The sequence below is a fragment of the Hevea brasiliensis genome, chromosome 15 (assembly GCF_030052815.1).
Source record: "Hevea brasiliensis isolate MT/VB/25A 57/8 chromosome 15, ASM3005281v1, whole genome shotgun sequence".
NCBI classification, from domain to species: Eukaryota; Viridiplantae; Streptophyta; class Magnoliopsida; order Malpighiales; family Euphorbiaceae; genus Hevea; species Hevea brasiliensis.
In genome coordinates, this window is record NC_079507.1 from 53425640 (window position 1) to 53447193 (window position 21554).

The 21554-nt window shown below is 37.9% G+C and overlaps 1 protein-coding gene and 1 pseudogene across 1 annotated transcript; one reads left to right on the top strand and one right to left on the bottom strand.

The window, feature by feature from the left end:
* Positions 1 to 21554, top strand: part of LOC131169146 (B2 protein-like) — a 32842-nt pseudogene that overhangs the window by 3991 nt on the left and 7297 nt on the right.
* Positions 16433 to 20765, bottom strand: LOC131173761 (receptor-like protein EIX2). Its single transcript, XM_058135903.1, has one exon. It carries the CDS (start codon positions 20636 to 20638, stop codon positions 17312 to 17314), a length of 3327 nt encoding a protein of 1108 aa, XP_057991886.1. The 5' UTR covers positions 20639 to 20765; the 3' UTR covers positions 16433 to 17311.

Here is a 21554-nt window from a genome sequence, read left to right on the forward strand (position 1 = left end):
TTGCAATATTTGTATATTTTTATATGTATAATTGATGAGGCAAATAGTTTTATCATTATTAATTAATTTTTTTCTTAGTTAAATATTTTTACTTAAATCTACACAACAATCACAAAACTACATACGAAGCCCTCACAACAGTGAGACTTTTCATTTTTTATTAAATTCAATTCAAAATTACAGAGTAATTGCACAACCATACAAAAACACCATCACAACAAACATGAAGCTAAACTCATACTCAGTCATGTAGACGTGCATACCCCATCCTGCATATATTTGTTTTGGACAAAACTCTATAAACCATGACCTTTCACAAATCTAACAACATTTATATAATGCCACACCATAAATTTGTCCCACAAATTATCTAGAAAATTGAAATATAAATGCCTCCATCTTCTTTTAAACACTAAAGGACCCACCATTACCCAAAATCCCACCACAAATCCTGGTGCAATGCTTACATAGAAATAGAACCAAGCAAATGATTCAGATCCTTTGTCATCTTCTCCTCTTTCTATCCCAATAGGAGGCATTGTACCAACAACATTGTAGTTCTTGATGAGTGGAGGCCCACAAAGTTTGTTGTCGCTGAAACTGGATGGATCAAAGCCTTGCAATTGAGTGGCTAAAGGTATTTTTCCTGATAACTTGTTGTTGGATAAATTTAATTTATTCAAAAATGTTAAGCTTGACATAGTTGGAGGAATTTCTCCGAAAAATTGATTATGAGAAAAAATCAAGAGATTCTAATGATTTCATATTTCCTATTTCTTTTGGAATTCTTTCACTCAAAAGATTATGTGACAAATTTACTGAATTCAATGCTTCAAGTCTTATTATTTCTTCAAGAATATTTCCTGATAATTTATTATTTGAGAGGTCCATACTCCATACGAAATTGAGATTGGTGAAATATTCAATCATTTCCCCCTTTGTCATAATTGAGGAACTGTTATAGGAAGTCAATCCTTTAATTATATAAATAATATTATTTCTTAATTAGTTAGCATAATTAGTGGGATATCACCTCAATTAGAATATTTAATTATAGAATCCTTTGTATATAAATACCTTGTATCTCATTCAATAAAATGCACAAAAAAATATTCACTTTATGGTATCAGAGCTTTGTTGGAAAAGTTTTTTTTTTTTTTTTTTGAGAAAACTATTAGAATCGTTACTGTGGAGTTAGGTCACCATCTCAAGGTGACATTTAAGTCTTACCGCCCACCCAGGAAGGAAGATCCCTTGTCGCCGACCTTACCCAGAAAATCCGATCACTAGAAAACCGGCGAGTGAGGCTCACGCAATGGTACAAGCTCCTGCCGCCGTCTCACTCGCCGGCGTGTGGAGGCGCTTCTGACGTCCTCTGCCGCTCTGATTGCTCTCACCGGTGTCGTCTTGGGTGTATACTGCATCCCAGTTAGTTATTTTTCCATATGGTGCTTTTATGGAGGTGATTTGTCTTGGTCCACCTACTGTTGGGTATGTTTCTGGCTTCTGTTACGCTAAACTGCTTTAAAATTGTGTCTTGAGGTGTGTTTGCTCTGTGTTTATTGGTTTGGGAAAGGAAATTTTTGTGATTTGCTTCTGTGAAATTTTTTTTAATGGCAGAAAGTAAAAGTGTAATAATTAATGTGATTCCTGTGATGACTAAAATCACGGAACACAAACTTAATGGTTCTAATTATCTGGATTGGAGTAAGATGGTTCGGTTTTATTTGCGGAGTATCGATAAGGATGATCATCGCACCTAAGATTCACCTACTGATGATACAAAGCAAACTTGGATGAGGGAGGATGCTTGTTTATTCTTGCAAATTCGAAATTTCATTAACAGTGAGGTAATTAGCTTAATTAATCACTGTGAGTTTGTTAAAGAATTGATGAATTATTTAGAATTATTATATTCGGGTAAAGAAAATATCTCTCGTATTTGTGAGGTATGTAAGGCATTTTATCGTGCAGAGAAACAAGATAGGTTCTCATAGCCTATTTTATGGATTTGAAAAGGATCTATGAGGAACTTAATGTCTTAATGCCGTTTAGTCTTGATGTGAAAGTTCAGCAAACTCAACGAGAACAAATGACTTTCATGAGTTTTTTAGCAGGTCTTCCCTCCGAGTTTGAGACTGCTAAATCTCAAATTTTTTCTGGTTCTGAAATTTCATATCTGCATGATGCTTTCTCAAGAGTACTTCGTACTGAAGCTCTCCAATTCTCCCAATATGTTAATAGTGCTCTTGTTAGTCGTACTGACAGTGGCAGGCAAAGTCATAAAGGAGGCCGTAAAAGAGGCTATAGTGACAATAGGGGTAACCAGCGCAGTGGGGAGGTTGCCCCTAATCGTGACTTAAGAGGAATTGAATGTTACTATTGCCATGAGCTAGGTCATACAAAAAGATATTGTCTGAAACTTCAGAATAACAACCCACGATCTCAGATGGCCAATATGGTAGTTGATGACTCTTCAGTAGCTCCTTTTGAGAAAGCAGTTTTAGTATCCGCGGAAGAATATGCACAGTTCTCACAGTATCAGGCCTCTCTAAAGTCCTTTAATTCCCTAGTCACTGCAATAGTTGAGTCAGGTAAATCTAATACATGTCTTGTCTCCTCCAAATGGGTCATTGATTCTGGTGCTACAGACCACATAACAGGTAATTCTAACCTTTTGTCTACATTTCAACCTCATCATCCTTCATCCTCTGTTGTTTTGGCCGATGGGTCTAAGTCTTGTGTCATTGGTTCTGGCATTGCAAATCTTACACCATCCATTTCTGTATCATCTATTTTGTGTCTGCCCAAATTCGCCTTTAATTTATTCTCTGTTAGTAAACTTACTCGAGTCTTAAATTGTAGTCTCATTTTTTTCTGATCATTATTTGTTCCAGGATCTTACGACGAAGCAGATTATTGGTAGAGGATATGAGTCTAGAGGCCTCAACGTCCTTGACAAACAGGTGCCAAGATCTCGTGTGTTCCAATATTTTAACTCCTATCGAAGTCCATTGTCAGTTGGGACATCCGTCTTTATCTATCTCGAAGAAGTTATGTCCATAGTTTTAGTCTTTGTCAGTTTTAGATTGTGAGTCTTGTCAGTTTGCCAAATATCATCGTTTGCCTAAAGTGTCTCGAGTCAATAAACGGGTTTCGTCCATTTTTGAGTTAGTTCATTCTGATGTATGGGGTTCATGTCCTGTTATTTCAAACTCTGGATTCAAGTATTTTGTTACATTTGTTGATGATTATTCTTTTGTTACTTGATTATTTTTAATGAAGAATCGTTTGGAATTATTTTCTATTTTTTATGCCTTTTGTGCTGAGATTCAAAATCAATTTAATACGTCTGTGCGTATATTGAGAAGTGATAATGCTAAGGAATATCTTTTTGGCAATTTTCAAACCTATATATCACAAAAATGCATTCTTTATTAAACATCTTGTGTTGATACTCCATCCCAGAATGGGATTGCTGAAAGGAAAAATAGACATATCTTTGAGGTAGCACGGTCATTCCTTTTTCAAATGAACGTTCTTAAACAGTTTTGGGCTGATGCAGTTTTTGCAGCTTGTTTCCTAATTAATCGTATGCATCATCTATCCTTAACGGTGACATTCCTTATGCTATTTTGTTTCCTTCTAAATCTTTGTTTCCTATTGAATCTCGTATCTTTGGTAGTACTTGTTTTTTGCAAGATGTTCATCTACGGGTTACTAAACTGGATCCCAATTCTCTTAGGTGTCTCTTCCTTGGATATTCTCGACTTCAAAATAGGTACAAATGTTTTTCTCTAATCCTTAATCGTTATATTGTGTCTGCTGATGTTACCTTTTTTGAATCTACTCCATTCTTTCCTCCCTCACCTATTTATGAGAGTCCGGGATAGGAAGATGATCTCCTAGTCTATTCTGTCCATCCAGTGTCAAGTCCTCATTCAGGTCCTCAGAATTCTCCTGCACCAGCACCGGCTCAACTCCTTCGCCCACCTGTTGTTCATGTTTATTCTAGGAGATTGGAGACTCTTGACTCAGATTCTCCACCAGCTTCTTCTTCAGAAGATCCAGTTCCATCCACTGCTTCTCAGTCTGACTTAGACCTTCCCATTGCACTTTGCAAAGGTAAACGTCAATGTACTTATCCTATCTCTTCCTTTGTATGTTATGATCACTTGTCTTCTTCATCTCGTTGTTTTATCAGTTCTCTAGGTACTATTTCTATTCCTAAAACTGTTGCTAAGGTATTGTCTCATCTTGGTTGGCGTGTTGCAATGGAAGAGGAAATGGTGGCTTTAGATACTAATGGTACTTGGGAATTGGTGCATCTACCCCCGGATAAGAAAGCTATTGGATGTAAATGGATTTTTACAGTTAAAGTGAATCCCGATGGTACTGTGGCTCGTCTCAAGGCTTGCCTTATTACTAAAGGATATGCTCAGACTTATGGAACTGATTACTTTGACACTTTCTCTCCTGTTGCTAAACTAGCTTCTGTTCGCTTGTTTGTTTCTTTTGCAGCTAGATATGATTGGCCTTTACATCAGTTAGATATCAAAAATGCTTTTCTTCATGGTGATATCCAGGAAGAAGTTTATATGAAGCAACCACCAGGTTTTGTTGCTCAGGGGGAGTTAGGCAAAGTTTGCAAGCTCCGAAAATCCCTTTATGGCTTGAAACAGAGTGGCAGATTCAGTGAGATAGTTTAGCAGTTTGGTATGAAGAAGAGCAAGTCCGATCATTCGGTGTTTTATAGACATTCTAAAGCTGAACTAATCTTACTTATAGCATATGTTGATGATATTGTTATTACTGGAAATGACTCTGCAGGCATTTCATCACTTAAGTCATTCCTTCAGACTCAATTTCAAACAAAAGATTTGGGTTTGTTGAAATATTTCTTAGGCATTAAAGTTTCAAGGTGTAAGAAAGGCATCTTCTTATCTCAGAGGAAGTATGTTCTTGATTTATTGACGGAAACAGGAAAAATAGGTGCCAAACTATGCAGTGCACCAATGACTCCAAATCTTTAGCTCACAGCAGGAGATGGTGAACTATTTGAGGACCCTGAGATGTATAGGAGATTGGTTGGCAAGCTTAATTATCTCACAGTGACTCGTCCGGATATTACATATTCAGTTAGTATTATAAGTCAATTTATGTCCTCTCCTGCTGTTAACCATTGGGAAGCTTTGGAACAAATTTTATATTACTTGAAGGGTGCTCCAGGTCGTGGTCTCCTATATAGCAATCATGGATACTAAATATTGAATGTTTTTTAGATGCAGATTGGGCAGGTTCAAAGATTGATAGGAGATCCATTACAGGATATTGTATCTTTGTTGGAGGAAACTTAGTATCTTTGAGAAGTAAGAAACAAATTGTCGACACCATAATTTGGCCGACCTCCGAAGTCGAGGAACTATTAGGCCTTTTCACTTTATTATCCGCTCTCAACCGATGTCCTTCGATTATAAATGATTTTTCCGAACTCACCGATCGCTCGATCATGGAATAAACCGATCCCACACTTAGTTAATTGTTTTCCGATCTCTTATCAGATGGGTTCGAATCAATGTTGGGTCTCCGGACCATCCAGTCTTGCCTACTGATGCTCCCAGATCCCTCTGTGCAAATATTGTAAAACTTCATCTGACTAATGAGGTGATCGGGCTTTTCGTTTGGAGATCCCAGATTTTCCTTAAAACAAAGTTAATGTTGTTATCCGGTCTAAGGATGATTCCGATCTTAAAAGTTCAAGTCAATGTCAAGTCTTTCCAATTCTAATGTTCTAAAGTTTTACCCAGTGTTTGGTCATGGCTTAGTCCGATCTCATGTTCGCGCATAATGTTTTTCTGATCTCTTATGCTCTGATTAATGGTTGCTTTCAAGTTTAATGTTCAAATACGTTCAATTAATTAAGTACTCAGACAATTTGGACTCTTTCTGATCTCATTAAGAAATTGAACAAAAGAGGATTTCTATTCATTTCAAAATAAAATATATACAAGTCAGTCAGCAGGTGGATCTCCATCACCCTGCTCCCCAGGTACATTATCAGCTCCCTGATCCCCTTCCTCTCTCTCCGGCTCCTCCTCGCTCCCCTCTTCATCTCTAGGAGCAAGATCCACCATCCAGGAGAAGTCTTCTTCAGGATAACGCCTTTCGAGCTCGGCCAGAAGATCGCCATGTGCATTCACATAAGCACCAGCTTCCCTCGTCACGGCCTCTTCTTCTTTTACTCTGATCTCTTCAGTAAGGCGAGTGACATCGGCAGTTCGGAGGGCCCGAGCTTCTTCTAGTTCACGCTCCAGTTCGGCTAATCTGTCCTAGTAGGATTTCATTCGACCCTCAATCTTAGTGATATAGTCCTGAGCGGACGAAAGTTGGGCTCGAGCGGAAGCAGCGTCCTGGACTGCCTTCAGAATTTCCTGCCTTAAGAGATGAGCCTTTTCTCTGATTATGTGTTGATTCACCAAGCTCTCTACGCTCAAACTCATCGTCTGAGCCAGGAGATTATCAATACTATCAGGGGTCAGCCTATTCCGGTCATCCTGGAGGCATATGGTGTCACCAAAAACCTTGGCTAAGCCAGGATTCTCCCGAACTGAGCGGTTCTTCTCGAGAGAGTGAATGAGGACCTAGGCGCCACGAGAAAGGGTCGTTACAGCAGGTTGAGAAGATTCTCCCTCCGCACTTGAGGAAACAGGGGGAGGTGGCGGTTCCTCCTGTCGAGGAGGGGAAGGAGTGATCTCCACCTCTAGGATCGGCTGTTCCGAAGGACGGGACGAAGAGCCCGGCATTTCTGCCGAGTCCCGCCCTGGCATTTGGGATACCACAGCAATCTTCATTTCCCGTACTTTCCGGCCGACTTCTCTCTTTCGCTTACGACTCTCCTTCACGCCTTCGCCTCCAGCCATACCTGCACGAAAAAAAATTTAGTGAGATCACCTAAGTCAGGAGGCTAAAGATTTAGGTTATACCGATCCTGGGTCCGAGGTTAGAGAGCTGCAGTTCATAATTTTCATTGGCGATCATCTGCATAAGCCACTTCAGTTCGGCTATTATGGCATCTAGACATGAATACTTATGGGTGGCCGCCTGCTCCTTCAATTCCTTTACCATGGCGTCCTCGTCTCTATTCAAGGCGGCCTTCTTTGGAACCGAAGGGACCAAGTATTGTCAACTGCGTGGGAACCCTCGAAGCCGTTTGGAATCTTGCTCCTCAATATAAAGAACCGGTTCTTTCAATTCTTCAGCGAAGAGGGGAGGTCAGTAAAAAGTCCACTGTACGGCTTGACTTGGAAGAACTAGTGCTCGTCGTCCTTTCGACAAGTGAGCTTATGCAACTCAGCAAAAATCTTTGCTGTAGGCTCGAGCTTTTTGGCTCGGCATAACCCTCCGAAAGCCACCAGGATCCGCCATGAATTAGGGTGCACTTGGGCTATGCTTACATGATGAAGCTTCAGAACGGCCTTAAAGAAATCGTCCAAGGGAAATCGAAGTCCGGCCTTCAATTGCTCCTCATACACCATGATCACGTTATTTTCTTCAAGGAAATGATTGGCTCGGAGATCGCCATGGCATTGGATAAGCTCGAAAGAGTTGGTTCGGAGGTTATACTCTTGACTAATGGACTGCAGATCGGTCTCTTGAAGGACCAACGGCAACTCATCCATGGGAAGATTTTCTTTCCCCAAAGTAGAGGCCCATTTGGATTTGGTGGCCTGACTGTGGGCTGGGACAGAGGTTGCAGAAGGTTCAGGTCGTCCACTTGGCCTAACCACCTCAACTTCGTCCGACGTCTACGAGATGTGGACGGAAGGCGGGCTAGCAGCTCTCTGATCCTCGGCATCGCTCATTTTCAAAAAAAACAAAAAGGAATTAACCAAGAAAAGAATCAAAACCCTTACCGGAGTGTGATCGGTGCCTAGAAACTTGAGAGAACGAGAGAAAATGCTGAGATTACTAGGGAAGTTCTGAAATGACATAAGGAAATGACTGACAAATCTCACCCCTTTTTATACCCGTCTGAGCATTAAATACTCGCGAAGTCCCAAGCGACGCATCGGTTAACGGAATCGGCCGTTTCCTCAACACTTCGCAAGAAGGTTCTAGAAACATAATAAAAAAATTGAATAAATGAGATCGGTTAGCTAAGGTCTTCGGATTGAACAAACTTCCAAAACCTACGGATCGCCGAAAGACGATTCGTCTATGGATCGGATCAGATATGCATATTAGGGATCGGAAAATAACTAATGTAATAATAAAACCAAAACATTTAAATAAAAATTTTATTTCATTTTCAAAAGATTGGATTACATCATTTGGGCGATCTCAAGAGATCGGATTACATCATTAGGGGAATCTTTAAAGATCGGATTATATCATTTGGGCGATCTCTAAAGATCAGCACTATACCTTACCTAGTAATGGCTTATGTCAAAGCCTAGTCTTGTGGCCGAATCAAAAGATGTGTTTGATCAGAAAGCTGGCCACAAATGTTGGGTAAATGTGTAGCTCAGATGGGGTGACTATAACTCTCATGATATTGAGCGGAGTCATCGCCGATGTCATCGACTAGAACCGAGCTGCAGTCGGGACGCCCAATGTGGGTGGGAGCCAAATGAACTTCAAGAGGTGGTCACCGACATTAAGATTGAAATTAGCAATCCTCTTGCCCGAGATAGGTTCACCGATTATACCGGTAGACCGATTCGAGATCAGCATGATCGTCACTTTCGATCTTGATCAGTAAATTAGTCCGGTTCCCTAACTGTCATCAGATAATGTCCTCATGGTTCTCCGATCGCCGAGGTCATAAATTTTCAGGCGAAGGGCGAAGAAAATAGTCGGAAAAAGATCAAAAGCAGCCACCATAATCAGAATTATTACCAGAGAAGCTAGAATTGGAGGAATGGAGCATTGAAAACAAACTGAAGGGGGAAAATTGAAGTGTGAAGGGGATTTCCCGTTGGTGCATATATATAGGGCCTGGGCATTTATTGCATACAGAAACCGAAGCGGATGCATCGGTAACTGAAGAATTAATTGCTTTGACCAAGGCAAGTCAGATAAAGAGGAAAAATCTAGAATGGGAGAGATCGGGAAATGAGGGGGACCCGATACGAGAGAGATCGGAAAAGGATAGGGAGATCGGAAGAAATAGAGATCGGAAAGCACGGAGAGATTAAATAACTTTCAATCAACTCTTCATAATCAGAGCCGAGTTAGTTAAAGCGTTGCAGGTGTGATCAAATCTTCACCACTCGCCTCATTTGCAGAAACGCCTACCTAGCTGACAGACGCCAAAACAATTATGGTAGTCATGTACATTTCGATCTCCACCAATGATCATAACTGTAAGGATGGACCCGGAGCCCTTAGATCAAAAAGCAGATGACAAGTTCGGCGCTTTTTATTCTCAGCCTTTGGGTCCATCTTGTAAAGCAAGACCATGAGCCGTTGGATTAAAAGAAGAAAGGACAGATATTCTGAATGGAATCCCAACCCTCCATTTTGATTCTCTTTAATTCTCAGATATCAGATTATGTCCTTTTGAATCTAAACCCTCCGTTTTCCCTGATGAGTTCCTGACCCTCCATGATGAGCACCCGTTCCCTATAAATACCTGCATGCAATACTGTAGAGGGGGGGGGGGGGGGAGGAAGGGACAAAAAGGTGGTGGTGATTATAGTGGAAAGACTCTGAAATTTGATTCAGTCTTGCTACTTTGCTATTCTGAGCTTTTGAGAAACTTTAGAAATCAGTTTTCTTAAGTATCCTCATCGAAGGAGTTCTGAATCCTGAAATTTTCATTTTCAGTGCCTGTTCATTGCTCTGTAAGGCCGTTTTCTTTGTTCAGTTTCATCCTCACCTCCCTAATATCAGTAGATTACTCTCCAAGCTCAACTTCATTCCGACTTGGTTCCCGTTACTTCGAGTAAGTACTAATCTTTCGACCGTCAGCTTTCACCTCTGCAAGATTTGTGGATTCCGGGGTCATTACATCCGTCTCCTCAACTTCCCACAGGTAAGCGTCGAAACTGTTTTTTGTCGAATACCCTTGTTCATTTTCTCCTGCTTTCTTTTCAAATTTCTTTTATATTCAGTCGCACTAAAATCTCAAAGTAGATCATCCAGGCCAATAGTTATTTCCCGGGTCTTCTTTTTCTATTCATTCGTAAACTCTATTTATCTCCTCTTAGTTTTCATTTCCTTCGAGGAAAGACGTTCAGGTCGTGGACAACTTGTAGATAATCTAAAAGATATAAGTAAAAGTATCTTAACATGAGAGCTTCGGGCCTTAATGAATAAAAAGTGGCAAAAGAGGCGTAGCAAAAGGTCGAATAGATCAAATAAATAAGTTATGAGATCGGGCCTCAGAACGAAACTGGGCGAAAATACAATAGATTGGGAATTAAGATGAGATCGGATCCCGGACTAGGGACAAAGAGATCGCCTATCGCTAATCGAAGAGTTCTAATAAAATGATCAGGCGGAAGATTGGCAAAGAGTTCAGTCTTTCGTCCACTATCTAGTTATAAGGTCCCGTAGGCTAGGAAAAGCTTTACCCAGACTTCCTGTGTCTTCGGTACTCTATTCCCATAAAAGGGGAGGCCCAGAAAGACCCCTTACCTGAATCCTTTGTTCCAAGTTCTTACAAAACTCCACTATAATGAATACTTTAATAGATCGGGGAAGAGTTCTTACCCGATTCTCAGCCAAAATTTTAATAAAAATGTGGAGATCGGGGGAGAGTTCTTATCCGAGATCCTTCGCTTAAGCTCTAAACTGAATATCTTAAGAGATCGGGGGAGAGTTCTTTCCCGATTCTCGTCCAAAATTTTAATAAAATATGTGGAGATCGGAGGAGAGTTCTTATCCGAGATCCTTCGCTTAAGCTCTAAAATGAATACTTTAAGAGATCGGGGGAGAGTTCTTACCCGATTCTCAACCAAAATTTTAATAAAATATGTGGAGATCGGAGGAGAGTTCTTATCCGAGATCTTTCGCTTAAGCTCTAAACTGAATATTTTAAGAGATAGGGGGAGAGTTCTTACCCGATTCTTAGCCAAAATTTTAATAAAATATGTGGAGATCGGAGCAGAGTTCTTGTCCGAGATCCTTCGCTTAAGCTCTAAACTGAATACTTTTAGAGATCGGGCGAGAGTTCTTACTCGATTCTCAGCCAAAATTTTAATAAAATGTGGAGATCGGAGGAGAGTTCTTATCCGAGATCCTTCGCTTAAGCTCTAAACCGAATACTTTAAGAGATCGGGGGAGAGTTCTTACCCGATTCTAAGCCAAAATCTTTAAAAAAATATGTGGAGATCGGAGGAGAGTTCTTATCCGAAATTTCCCATTTAAATTAATGCATCAAGAGATCGGGAGAGAGTCCTTACCCGAATTCTTTTAACTAAAACCCAAATCAAAATATCACAACTTCAATACACAAAGCAACCCCTAAACAAAAATCCGCTACCCGACACCTACTCACTAAGGGTCATCTCATGTACTCATGTTCTTGGGCATTCCTGAATAGTGAAATATCAAATATTCCTTTATCCATACGAAGGATTAACATCATCACTCCAACCCTCTTGATTACCAATTTTAATTTATGAAGAGCACAATGTTAAATCTGCTTACCCTCGTTGAGGGACGAGGTGGGGTGTCTAACACCTTTCCTTACCCGTATACGGACCCCGAACCTAGAATCTCTGTTTTCGAAGTGGTTTCTTTTAATTTACCTTTACAAATAGTTTTCTTTAATTTCCCTCAAAATTAAAGTAGTGACTCCTCACTTTTCCCACTTCGGTGAGAACTCGTCCAGGCGACCGCAAAAACCCTTGCTGACACAAATTATAATTTCTTGTTCGAGTGCTGAATCAGAATATTGAGCTATGGCCCAGGCTGTGTGTGAAGTAATGTGAACACGTCAGTTATTAGAAGAAGTGGATTTTGAGACCTCATCTCGTGCCAAACTATAGTGTGACAATCAAGATGCTCTCCATATCGCCTCAAATCCAGTGTTTCATGAGCGTACTAAGCATATTGAAATAGATTGTCACTTTCTTTGAGAAAAGATTCAACAGAAGATCATCTTCACAGGGTATGTTAAAATCGGGGAGCAGTTATGAGATATTTTCACAAAGGCTTTGAATAGGGCTTGGGTTGACTACATTTGTAACAAGTTGGACATGATTAATATCTATGCTCCAACTTGAGGGGGAGTGTTATAGGAAGTCAATCCTATAATTATGTAAATAATATTCTTTCTTAATTAGGTAGCTAATTAGTTAGCATAATTAGTGGGATATCACCCCAATTAGAATACTTAATTATAGGATCCTTTGTATATAAATACCTTGTATCTCATTCAATAAAATACACAAAAAAATAGTCACTTCAGGAACTATCCAAAAACTATAAGGAATCATCCAAACAACTGTGTGCATTTTCACTGTTTGAGTTGTTGCTTCATTTTTGTTGCGCCAACAGTGTTTTCAAGTAGATTGGGTAGAAATTCAATATTGGGGAATTGGGGTTGTTATTGGATCTGATATGAGATATCATATTTGTCTGCTTTCAAAGGACGCAACAAGAAATACTTTTCACTGGTTATTTCTTCGGCATTACTTTTCTGAAATTTGGTTTCTATTCATTTTTACAAAATTGACTTTTTTATTTTTGGCTGGGAATTCTGAAATTTTAAATTTTAGATACCCAAACACCTTCCTCTTTTCCTGTTTAAAGGTGTGCTTCTTTGATTGTTAGCTTGTTGTCTTGTAGTTATGACTTTTCCTTTTCAATGTTTTTCAAAATATACTCAGAGTTGCCTCAGTATGGCTTGTCTTTTGTTCTGTTCTTAACAATTCCTTTGTTTATATCAAAATTTGAATTTATCAAGTATATGGAATAAAGTAATTATATTGAAGATTGAACTTGTGTAACAAATGGGATTAATTAAATCTATCAGAAATATCATGCATAATATACAGGTTGAACATTTTATTTGATGAAATTGCTTACAGATGCTCTCCAGTTGAAATCACTGCTGGTTTGATTTATTGTGTTTAAGCTTTATCTTGTTATGCACTTGAATTGGACTTCAGCCAACAACTTTTACTGTTCTGAACTGATTTTTACTTGTTTTTCTTTCTCTTAGTAGATTTTATTTTTATGAAGATTTATCTTGCGTGGCAATCTTGTTAGGATTTGCAAGATGGACAGAATGCAAAGCTTTTGGCAATTGGGTGACAAGCTTCAAGGACAATCGAAAGTCTCAGAGGATCACAAGTGGTTAATGACTGTGTCTAAATTGGCTGAGCAGACAAGGTCCAAGGGTGAACGCATGAATAATCTTGATCTTTCAAAGGGTTTGGCAGAAATAAGGCCAAGGGACAAGATTGGATTTCAGGAAGATAATAAATTTGAAAGCCTTAACTTTAATATGTTGAACTTGGAATCCAAGATGACAGAAAATGTGGGCAAAAGTTCTTTCAGAAATGGTGTTTACAATATGAATGCAGTGTACCAGAAAAACAACATAAACAATATTGGAAATCTGACTGGTAGCAAGTATAGTGGTAACAGTCAAAGAGCCTAACAACAACAACAATAACAGCAATAACAACAATGAGAACAGTGCAAATAATGCAGTTGACAAAAGGTTCAATACTCTTGCCTGCGACAGAGACAGTTCCACGAAATGAGGTCCTTGGAGGATACATCTTTGTCTGTAACAATGACACACTATGCAGGAAGACCTGAAGCGCCAGCTATTTGGTAATTTGTTTCTCCGTCTTTTTCCTTTTGCTTGTTAGTTTTCCTTTAGACAGGACGTTATTTTTGGTTTGATACGTCTAACCAGTGTATTATGGGAAGCCTATTATTGTGTAATTAATATGTTCTAAGTTCTGATCATGAGAGTGTTTCATATCGTTCTTGTAACCCTGGATCTCTAGTGGTAAACGATATGATGATTGTGTTCCTATGTTAAGCGTTTGCGACACAACTTTGGTGATGATATTAGATATAGATGATCTTTAGGATTTTTTTTTCCTTCTCTAACAGTGTTGGATAAATAATACTGATGTACTGATTGTTACACCCATTGAATAGGTTTATCACCAAGATATCGAGATTCTTTTCGGGCAATAACACCTGGCTTGCCACTCTTTCTTTACAACTACACTACTCACCAGTTGCATGGCATATTTGAGGTTTGTTCTCAAAGTCTGTTGATTTAATTGTTAGTGTACAAACCTGATTAAGGAGCTTTCTGCTCTGATCTGTCTGTTCTCCATCTGCCAACTTTTTTTGATTGATAACCTTAGTTTAGTAATTCTAAGTTCATTCTGATCTGGATTTGTTGTGTGAAAATGGTGCTTTGAGATGATATTGTGGTGACATTTGGAAATTCTCTTTTTCAGAAAAATATATTCAACATTTCTATATCCTTGTCTGAGTTTTTCTGTTTGTTGAAATCTTTTGCTTTTCAAATTCTTGTACAGGCAGCAAGTTTTGGGGGTTCTAACATTGACCCAACTGCTTGGGAAGACAAAAAATGCAAAGGCGAGTTGAGGTTTCCTGCCCGGGTAAAAGTTGTATTGATGATTTTGAGGACTCGATTTGATATATATATCTGAAAGGATTTACTCATTGTATCATTTGTCTTTTTATGCTTAATAAATAGGTGAGGATCCATGTTAGAAAACTCTGCCAGGCATTGGAAGAGGATGCTTTTAGGCCAGTGTTGCACCATTACAACGGCCCAAAGTTTCGTCTTGAACTCCCAGTTCCTGAGGTAAGATGAAGATTTACATGTTGCCTTGTTCTTTGTCATCGTCATCTATTTGAATGAGAACTTGTTGTATGAATCAAAGTTGGGTTCTGAAAGGCTTATTGTGGTTGTTGTACAGACCCTGGATGAGCAGGCTCTCCAGCTTAAGCAAATTGCTTGCTGAATATGCAAATGTAGTAGGCTTTGCGGTGCATGTTAGCTGCCTGCTTTTCACAGATTTTCTGTAGAGCGTAAGCTTGAGGTTTAAGTCTGTTGGGTGAAATCTTGTTGAGAAAAGTAGGAAAGGCATGTGAGCCAGCTGAACAAACACATTTGTGTGTTGTAATGATTGAGTCCTCAGAAGAGGAAGGCCTTTGATGTATGCATGTAAACTGAGCGTGGGACACTTGTTTGTTATGTTGAGCAGCCACGTGGAGTTCTAATCTAATTGTTTTTAAATTCTATTTTTACAAGTTGGTGGAATCCTCCTTGGGTTTCTATATTGTTGCCTCTTAGAAAAGCACAGAACAGGATAGGGGAGCTTGTAAGGGGGAATCACACCCCCCATTTCTTGGGAGGCGTTTATGCTAGCAAATGAGTGTCGTGGGTATGATTTTATTAGCAGTATTTATTTTTTAGTGTGAGATATTGATAACGCTGTTCTGCTGGCATAAGGAGCTAATGGATTGAGGTTTATTAGTGTTTCGGCCTTGGTGTTTGTGAGCTGTTGTGGAAGAATTAAAATGGTTCATTAGAGAGAATCCATCAATCTCTGAGTATATCGGAGACTCAATTTTGGAATGAATTTGGCTTCCATTTCATTGATTTCAACTAGCTTTCAGATACAAAAGTACAAGAAAAAAAAATTAATAAAAATTCTTTGAAATATAAATCTCCTCAATCCGCAAATAGAAAACACAATTCTACAATCCACAAAAAGTTGATTTTTTTGCAATTGAACTTTTAAATGCAACTTTTCTTGCTGTGAGAAACCTTTTTGATCATATTTATTTTCAAGCGTATAAATATTTTCAATATCAAATGACAAATACCACCCATCCATAAAGATGCACTGAGAACAAACTATTCCACTGCATCTTCTCTAAATTGACTGTTTATTTCTTATATTCATAGCACTAACATTTTTAAGCTTTAACCATCAAAACAGACAAAGTTCCATTAACGAGGCACCCATATGCATTGGTGGAGTAATGATTACATTGAAAAAAAAATTTGAAGTCCCATTACGGGGGCATTGCATGTCCTTATGAAGGGATGAATGTGAGAAACAGGCCAGCAATTGGTTATAGCAGAATTATGTGAGACCGCCATGGTTAGGAGACAGTGGTTACGGCCCCTTTGTTCATCACTTGGTTCACATTTTTGGGTGGGGAAAATTCAACAACCCAGCTCAGTTGAAGGTGGAGGATGGCATGGGCTTTTGGTTTTGGCGGTAGGTGGCTAGAAATTTTAGTGTATTTTTTTTAGTGCCAGATTTTAGTCAATAAAATTCAGTCTTTAGCTTTGTATTTTTGGCTCCCATTTTTCAACAACATTAACAAGAAATAACAATGCATGGCTCCCATTTTTCAACAAAATTAGTAAGTAATAACAACTGTCCTGTCTTCTTGCAATCGAAAATTCTCAAGCATATCTTAAATTAAAAAAATGATGAAATATTTACATGATATTGAAAGGCTATTTATCAAGTATAAGAATAGTCTTCACAGGAAGAGGTGCCAAAGAAACCCGTTACATGCTATAGAACTTTTAGATCTCTAATAAACTGAATAAATTTAACCGATTTGTTACAAAATTCTTCATTACAAAAGCAAACAACCAATAAATTCAGCAACTTGGTGGAAGATGTTGTGGAGAAATTGATGACACTTCTCAACCTTATTTCAATGGAGGAAGGTTAGAGCAAGCCTTCACAAGTTCACATGTTAGAAATTTTCTTGGTAATAACTCTGAAACTTGGTAAATCCTTGTGTCTCTCACTCAGCATGAAGGCCCTAAGTTCTTGTCTCTCACACAACAAAACAACTATATCATGCTGGAAACAAGGTTGGCATGTTAAACTCAATTCTTCATGTCCACAAGGAATGGAGAATTTCAGAAAGAGTTTCATTTCTTATGATATCAGCAGCAAGTATAATTGACAAGGTAAATAGCTCAATCTCCTTAGTCTTACAGAATTTGAAGTTGCCATGCTAGTAATTTACAATATTTGTATATTTTTGTATATATAATTGACGAGGTAAATAGTTTTTATCGTTAGTAGTCAATTTTTTTTCTTAGTTAATTATTTTCATTTAAATCTACACGACAATCACAAAACCACACACAAAGTCCTCACAACAGTGGGACTTTTCATTTTTTATTAAACTCAATTCAAAATTACAGAGTAATTGCATAACCATACAAAAACATTGTCACAACAAACATAAAGCTAAACTCACACCTAGTTATGTAGACGTGCATAGCCCATCCCCACATATATTTGTTTTGGACAAAACTCTATAAACCATGACCTTTCACAAATCTAGCAACATTTACATAATACCACACCATAAATTTGTCCCACAAATTATCTAGAAAATTGAAATATAAATGCCTCCATCTTCTATTAAACACTAAAGGACCCATCACTGCCCAAAATCCCACCACAAATCCTGGTGCAATGCTCACATAGAAATAGAACCAAGCAAATGATTCAGACCCTTTGTCATCTTCTCCTCTTTCTATCCCAATAGGAGGCATATCACCATCAACATTGCAGTTCTTGCTGAGTGGGAGCCCACAAAGTTTGTTGCCGCTGAAAGTAGATGGATCAAAGCCTTGCAATTGAGTGCCTGAAGGTATTATTCCTGATAACTTGTTGTTGGATAAATTCAATTTACTCAAAAATGTCAAGCTTGACATACTTGGAGGAATTTCTCCAAAAAGTTGATTCTGAGAAAAATCAAGAGATTCTAATGCTTTCATATTTCCTATTTCCTCTGGAATTCTTCCACTCAAAAGATTATGTGACAAATTTAATGAATACAATGCTTCAAGCCTTGTTATTTCTTCAGGAATAGCTCCTGATAATTTATTATTTGAGAGGTCTATACTTCTCACCAAATTAAGATTGGTGGAATATTCAATCATTTTCCCCTTTGTCATAATTGAGGAACTATCAGAAAAAAGTGAGGGTCCACCAGCAGAAAAGACGATTTGACCTTGATTTCCCATAGCATGATGCCTTTCATTTACCATTTCAATAAAGTTATTGATACATGTTGGTATGGTACCGCTGAGGTTGTTATTAGCAAGATCCAAGATTTGCAAATAAGTCATGCGGCAAAGCTCTGTAGGCATGTGACCATAAAATTGGTTCCCGCGAAGATTGAGAATAACCATAAATGAAAAATTTTGATTCTCCAGCCATGTTGAAATATTTCCCCCCAATCTATTTTCATCCAATTGAAGTACTGTCAATTCTTTGCAATGTTCAAGTGACAATGGTATTTCACCAAAGAGAGTATTGTTGCGAAGATTTAAGTACCAGAGGCCACTTAGCATCCCTATGGAATTAGGAATTTTTCCACTGAAATAGTTGTCATTTAATTTTAAAATTCTTAAAGATTTCCAATTCATCCAACAATCAGGTATCTCTCCGGATAGATGATTTTTTCCAAAGTTAAGCAGCTTAGTGATCAGATCATGCGTTCTATGACATAGAAAGGTGAATAATGATCCAGAGAGTAAATTATCGGAAAGATCTATCCAACTGGAAGAGACATTAGGCAATGGACCATTGAATTTATTTGAACTCAAGTCGATGAAGGAATACAAATCATTGGTGGAGGACAAATAGGGAATCTTGCCATGCAATTGGTTATGAGATAAATTAAGATTAGAAAGTCTTAAAGACCAGTCACTGAACCAAACAGGAAGGGTACTTGAAATTTTTGAGTTTGACAAGTCTAGAAAGACTAAATGCTTTAGTGAACGGAGCCATCTGGGAAGTTGAGGTCCAACATCCCAAGATCTCAAATATATGCTTTGAACAAGTTGAAAAGGTGGAATCCAATGAGGATTGACTCTTAAAATCAGTTGGTTATGAGAGGCATCAAAATATCTCAGATTTGTAAGGTTTGCAAAGTGAATTTCAGAAACTTCACCCTCTAATGAATTATAAGAAATATCTACATGTACTAAATTTTCAAGGGCTCCAAAACCTATGGGGAGACTTCCATTCAGTTTGTTATTGGAAAGGCGTAGAGACGTCAAGGAAGTCAACACACCCAAAGTGGGCGGAATTTGGTGAGCAATCGAATTACGGGAAAGATCGAGAGAATCCAGATTCTTGAATTGTCCAAGAAGATTATTTAAATGACCTGATAACTGACAATTATATAAAGACAACACCTCTATCCCATTTGAAACACAACCTGAGAGAATTTCAAATACCTCATTTATCTCTTGGCTTAGATTGTTGCTGACCAAATCGAGAAACCTCAACTTGCAAAGATTTTTGAATGATGCCGGAATTCCTCCTTCAAGTTCATTGAATGACAAGTCGAGGTTGTTGAGGGAAGTCAAGTTTCCAATGGCACTTGGAATTGCTCCTTCAAGTTTGTTGCCTGACAAGTAAAGGTTGTTGAGGGAAGTCAAGTTTCCAATGGCACTTGGAATTGCTCCTTCAAGTTTGTTGCCTGACAAGTCGAGGTTGTTGAGGGAAGTCAAGTTTCCAATGGCACTTGGAATTGCTCCTTGAAAATTGGAGGATGTCAAGTCAAGACTGTTGAGGGAGGTAAAATTTCCAATGGCACTTGGAATTCCATCTAGCAACTCATTATGGGAAAGGCGAAGAAGCTCAAGCTGGGGAAGACCATGTAACCAAAAGGCCATGGAAGAATTAAAATGATTATAAGACAAATCAAGCTCTCTAAGTGAAGTTATATTTTGAAGTTGAGCAGGGATTGGTCCAAAAAAATTATTATATGAAAGATCAAGAGAAGTCAAAGCTGGAATGTGAAAAATCCAACTGGACACAGAAAATTCTCTAAATCTATTTCCCGACAAATCAAGGATGGCAAGTGATGAAAAGTTGATGTTGGAAGGAACCTTATGATTTAGTGAACAGTATGACAAGTGTAACTCTACCAAAGAGGGGAGTTTGTTCATCGCATCCAACCAATCCAAGGCTTTACTAAGATCCACAGAACTCAAGTCAAGGAATTCTAATGATGAGAGACTAGAGATCCAATCTAAATTCTCAACATAAATATAATAACCTTGACCTTCGAGATTTAGATATTGCAAATTTGAAAGATTTCCGAGTTGATGAGGAATCATTCCTCCAAAATCTGCTCCGGAGAAGTTAAGGTATCTTAAACTCTTCATAGAGCCAAGGAATTTGGGAATTTGAATTCCTTCAAAATTATTGTTGCTTAGGTCTAGATACTTCAAATGCTTCAAGTTGAGTAAAGATTGACTAATCTTACCTCTGAATGTCGACCTCTCCCAATATTCATCATAGTCACCGCTGGCATTAAAGGCATAATACTCATCCTCAGAAAGAGTTCTAAGATGGAGCTCAAGAACATGGTTGGTGAGATTATCACAGATGACTCCAGGCCATTCACAGCAATCCGCATCACGATCCCAAGAAGAAAGCCGGTTAGAAGGATCTTTAAGGCCATGCTTGAATTGTAAAAGAGCTTCTCTCTCACTTTCAATGCAGCCAGCATTAAAGCTTCCATGACAGAGGCCAAGACTAAAAACAGTTGCTGCAAAGAGAAACCAAGGGAAAGCAAGTGTTAAAGAAGTAGCACTCATTGGTATTTTCATGAGCATTCACTACTAGAGGTAAAACTATGGAGGAATACACCAAAGAATGTCACAATGGAGTCCTATTTATAATGTCTTTCATGCTTGATCACCACGAACACGCTGAGATGTAAATGGGAAGTTTCCATTGATTTTCCTACTAATTTGTTTGTTTTGTGTAGATAATTCTAAATTATTAAATACAGACAATCAAATATCATTTTTTTAAGCCAATCAAAATAAATTTATATTGAAAAATTGGGTTAGTTAAAAGTCTGTCCGACATATCTAATGGCTTCATTTGATTACCACTCTGCGTAAAAGGTCTCCATTGTACAACAATTAATAAATTTATAAATTTTCTGAAAAAAGTTTACACTTAGAATTTTTATTTTTAATATTTCCGAATTTCAAACACAACAAAATTTTAAAAGTATTTTATTTTTTTTTTTTCAAAATAATAAAGTTGGCATCTCGAACTATTTTTTAAAGAGTACATATTAATTAATTTAATAATAATCAAAATAATTATTCTAAAACTCAACAGATTTATCAACTAAATTTAATAAAAAAAATTCAATTGTCAAAGAAGGAAAATGGCATTGCAAACCGTGTGGATCCCATGAAGAAAAATCCAATACATACTGAAGTATTAATTTGGATTTAGAATTGACAACTTAGCGTGTAATTTGGATTTGGAGAGCTCATGTTCTATACTTAGAATTATTGTGAGGAGAAAAAAGAGTAATTAAATTTTATTTTTTTTCTTAAATTTAATTTATTTTAATAAATTATTAAATTTTAATTTGAGTTACAAAAATTCACTATAACTGATTAATTAAATCGCTTTTTTAGTTATCATATTAACTAAATAGAGTGTAATTTTTAATTATTGTGTCTCAACTTTAATGTATTGTAATAATTAATTAATTTTAATATGAAT